This window comes from Microtus ochrogaster, chromosome 16 (assembly GCF_000317375.1).
Source record: "Microtus ochrogaster isolate Prairie Vole_2 chromosome 16, MicOch1.0, whole genome shotgun sequence".
NCBI classification, from domain to species: Eukaryota; Metazoa; Chordata; class Mammalia; order Rodentia; family Cricetidae; genus Microtus; species Microtus ochrogaster.
This window is the reverse complement of record NC_022018.1, coordinates 6,760,781-6,763,909: the sequence shown is the minus strand read 5'-3', so window position 1 is coordinate 6,763,909 and position 3,129 is coordinate 6,760,781. Positions and strand designations below refer to the sequence as shown.

General features: G+C 45.0%; 1 protein-coding gene across 1 annotated transcript in view; it reads right to left on the bottom strand.

Moving 5' to 3' along the window:
- Nucleotides 1–1,220: 1,220 nt before the first annotated feature.
- Nucleotides 1,221–3,129, bottom strand: part of Msrb2 (methionine sulfoxide reductase B2) — a 21,517-nt gene continuing 19,608 nt past the window's right edge. Inside the window, exons 4-5 of the mRNA XM_005354675.2 lie at nt 2,906–3,053; nt 1,221–1,957 (exon numbers count right to left, since the gene is read on the bottom strand). Of these exons, the coding sequence (XP_005354732.1) occupies nt 1,853–1,957; nt 2,906–3,053 (253 nt within the window). The 3' untranslated portion in view covers nt 1,221–1,852. The remainder of the gene's footprint in view (nt 1,958–2,905; nt 3,054–3,129) is intronic.

The following is a 3,129-nucleotide window of genomic DNA, read 5'->3' as shown; positions in this document are numbered from 1 at the left end:
GAGGCATAGTTCCTCTGAAATTCACTCTGGGGAACCAGTGAGTTTATTGGGGTCCTAACAGAGTACAAGTGAGGAGTTTCTTACAAAACTGTGGGCTTTTCTCCCCCAAAGTCTTCACTGGAAGTCTTTATCCAGTAATGTAGATGGAGCATCCCGTCCCCTTTTGTGGACTCTAGCCCCTCCCTGGGCCCCATGCAGTTAGGGTTTACAACAGGTGGGAGGAAGAAATTCTCAAGAGAATCTCCTGACCCTCCTCTGTGAGGGAGGGGGAGGGTCAAGAGGTCAGCTGAGATGATCTGTTCCAAGTGGGCACAACTGAATGCTCCAAGATGGTCATTGTTTGACTCTGAGGTTAGTCCTTCACGACGTGTATGTAAAATTCAGTTACTTGGCCTTGGTAATACAAAGTAGTGACTTTGGTGTTCTGGGTTTGTGTTGGGAATATTATGCTAAGGTATGTTACTTTTGTTTATGTTGCATTTGGTTAATTCTGTGAAGCTGTGTTACGTTGCCTGTCTAGAATTCCTGATGGTCTAATAAAGATCTGAATAGCCAATACTAAGGCAGGAGAAAGGATAGGCGGGGCTGGCAGGTAGAGAGAATATATAGAAGGAAAATCTGGGAGGTTCGAAATAGTAGCTAGAGAAGGAGAAGGACATCACGGGCCAGTCATCCAGCTACACAGCCATCCACGGCATAAAAACAGATTTACAGAAGTAAGAAAGGGGAAAGACCAGAGGCAAAGGTAGATGGGGTAATATAAGAACAGCTGGCAAGAAACAAGTCAAGCTAAGGCCGGGTGTTTGTAACTAAGACCTCTGTGTGATTCATTTGGGAGCTGGGTGTCAGGCCCCCCTAAAGAGCCAAAAAAGAGTAAAAACCATCATATACTACAGGTTAGCATTCTTTCAGAATCTGCAATCTAAGTTAACCTTCTCCTAGAAGACAAAAGAAGACATGATTCATGTAAGTTAGATAATAAATGAAATGTCAAATAATGTATAGCAATGAGAAGAAGGAAATGGGGTAACTTAAGTTTTCAACAACACAAAAAGAATTATTTAAATACATTTTACTAACAAATAATTCAAGATTCCCAGTATATAAACCATCTGTGTGGTTATTGTTCTGGTGTGACCAATTGCTGGATTCTTTTTTTTTTTAATTTTGATTCAGAGTCATGTTTATAAAAGAACAAATTAACAGACTGAGACAAAAAGTGAACATCAATCTCAATATTTTATTTGAATATTTTGATGTTTAGTGTTGTAGCAAAGGGTTGAGGGACAGCATTATTCGTGATCTCGTAAGTTGACTCCGCTCACATGGATCCCACTTGTGAGTTGTAAGGTTGGAAGTCAAACGTTTGAGTAGCAAAATTTTTGACAAGATCTCACCCATCATTGTGTGTTTCCTCCCATGCTCAGGCCCTCCCATCCTCCTTTTCAGTACTGGGATCCCATCCCTTCCATGCCATTTTTTCCCTTTTCTCCCCTTTGACCCCTCACCTGTGAAAGCTCATGAGAGAATTAACTGTGATGGCCAATTCAGGTTCTCTTCAGGTGCTTTCGGGACCCTTGTCAGCCATTGAACCTGTTCCAATCCTGCAATTGTTCTACCCAAAGCCTGGGAAGCCAGTTGAAGAATGGGCTGCCTTTCTGTAATTCTAAAATTCCGCAGCCCAAGAGGAAGTTAGGGTTGAGTTGTTTTCAGGGGACAAAGGAGTTGCGGCTCCCGTGTAGCCATCACAACCTTAGCCTAAATTTGTAGAGAATGAAACAAGACAGCCCTCTGAATTACAGAACCAAGGCTCCACAGGATGGAGGGCAAAGCACAGGCCTCCCGGAAATGATCAGTGCTCGCTTGGTTTGAACTTCAGGGCCACACTGTTGATGCAAAACCTTTGGCCAGTGGGCTCAGGTCCATCAGGAAACACATGGCCGAGGTGAGCTTCACACTGCAGGGGAAAGATGCCATTGTCAGTCACCAGAAAACAGCTCCACATGGCTCCCTCCATCCCAGAGCCCAGGAGTCGGCAAGCATCATCCTTGTATTAGAATTTGGCTCAAAGATGGAAAGAATGGATTCACAGAGACTGGTGGCAGCAAGCAGTCCAACTTCCCAGCGAGGCAAAGGGTCAAGCTTAGGCCTTGCTTTGCTCATCTCTCAGATGGGGGTCATAACCATACCTACACAATAGAGCCATTCTGGGGACAAATAAGCACAGCTCGCATAAGGATTAATACAACCTAGGTAAGCACTCAGCAATCACTTTTCTTTCCTGCAGACAAAACTTGGCCCTTTTCATCTGCTAGACTCTGGCATCTTATAAAACTCATGCATCAAACACATGAGCACCAAGGAACATGGAAACGAATCTCTGCGGGCTGGTGAGATGGCTCAGCAGATAAAAGCATGTGAGGGACAGACCTGACCACCTGACGTCACCCACAGAACCCACAGGGGAAGGAGAAAGTTGATACCTGAATGTGATTCTATGACCACCTCACATGTGCCATAGTGCTTGTGCATACTCACATGCAGCCAGACACACACACACACACATGTTCACATGTGTGTGCAATCACAAATAATAATAATTATGCTAATAATAGCAACAATAATAAAACACAAAGCCAAGTTTTCTGTCTAGACCTAAACTCCCCCTCCTCTGGCTCCAAGGAGTAAGGGGCTAATGAATCAGCCTGTTGGTGGCATGCTGCCAAGTAGGAAGGAGGTGGAGAGATGTCACCTTATCTTCAGTGCCTGGCAGAGGGAAAGAGGGGTCACCACAGGTGTGGGTACAAGTCTGGCGCATTTTGATGACAAAGTCTACCATGGAAAAACAAGATAGGCACCAAAGAAGGACAGCTAGTTTCTTTTCAAAGAAAGCAAAACACATCACCTGCTTGCAGATCACCTCCATGCGAGTACGTCCTGAGGAAGTATCCAGGCGTCTCAGGATCCCCGAGTTACTCTCATCTGAGCCTGTTGTGCCATGAGCCTCAAAAAATGAAGGCCAGCCAGTGCCAGAGCAGTACTTCTTCTCGGAACTGTGGGAGACAGTGCAGAGCCACAGAGATCAGAGGACAGTGCACACACAGAGATCAGAGGACAGTGCACACACAG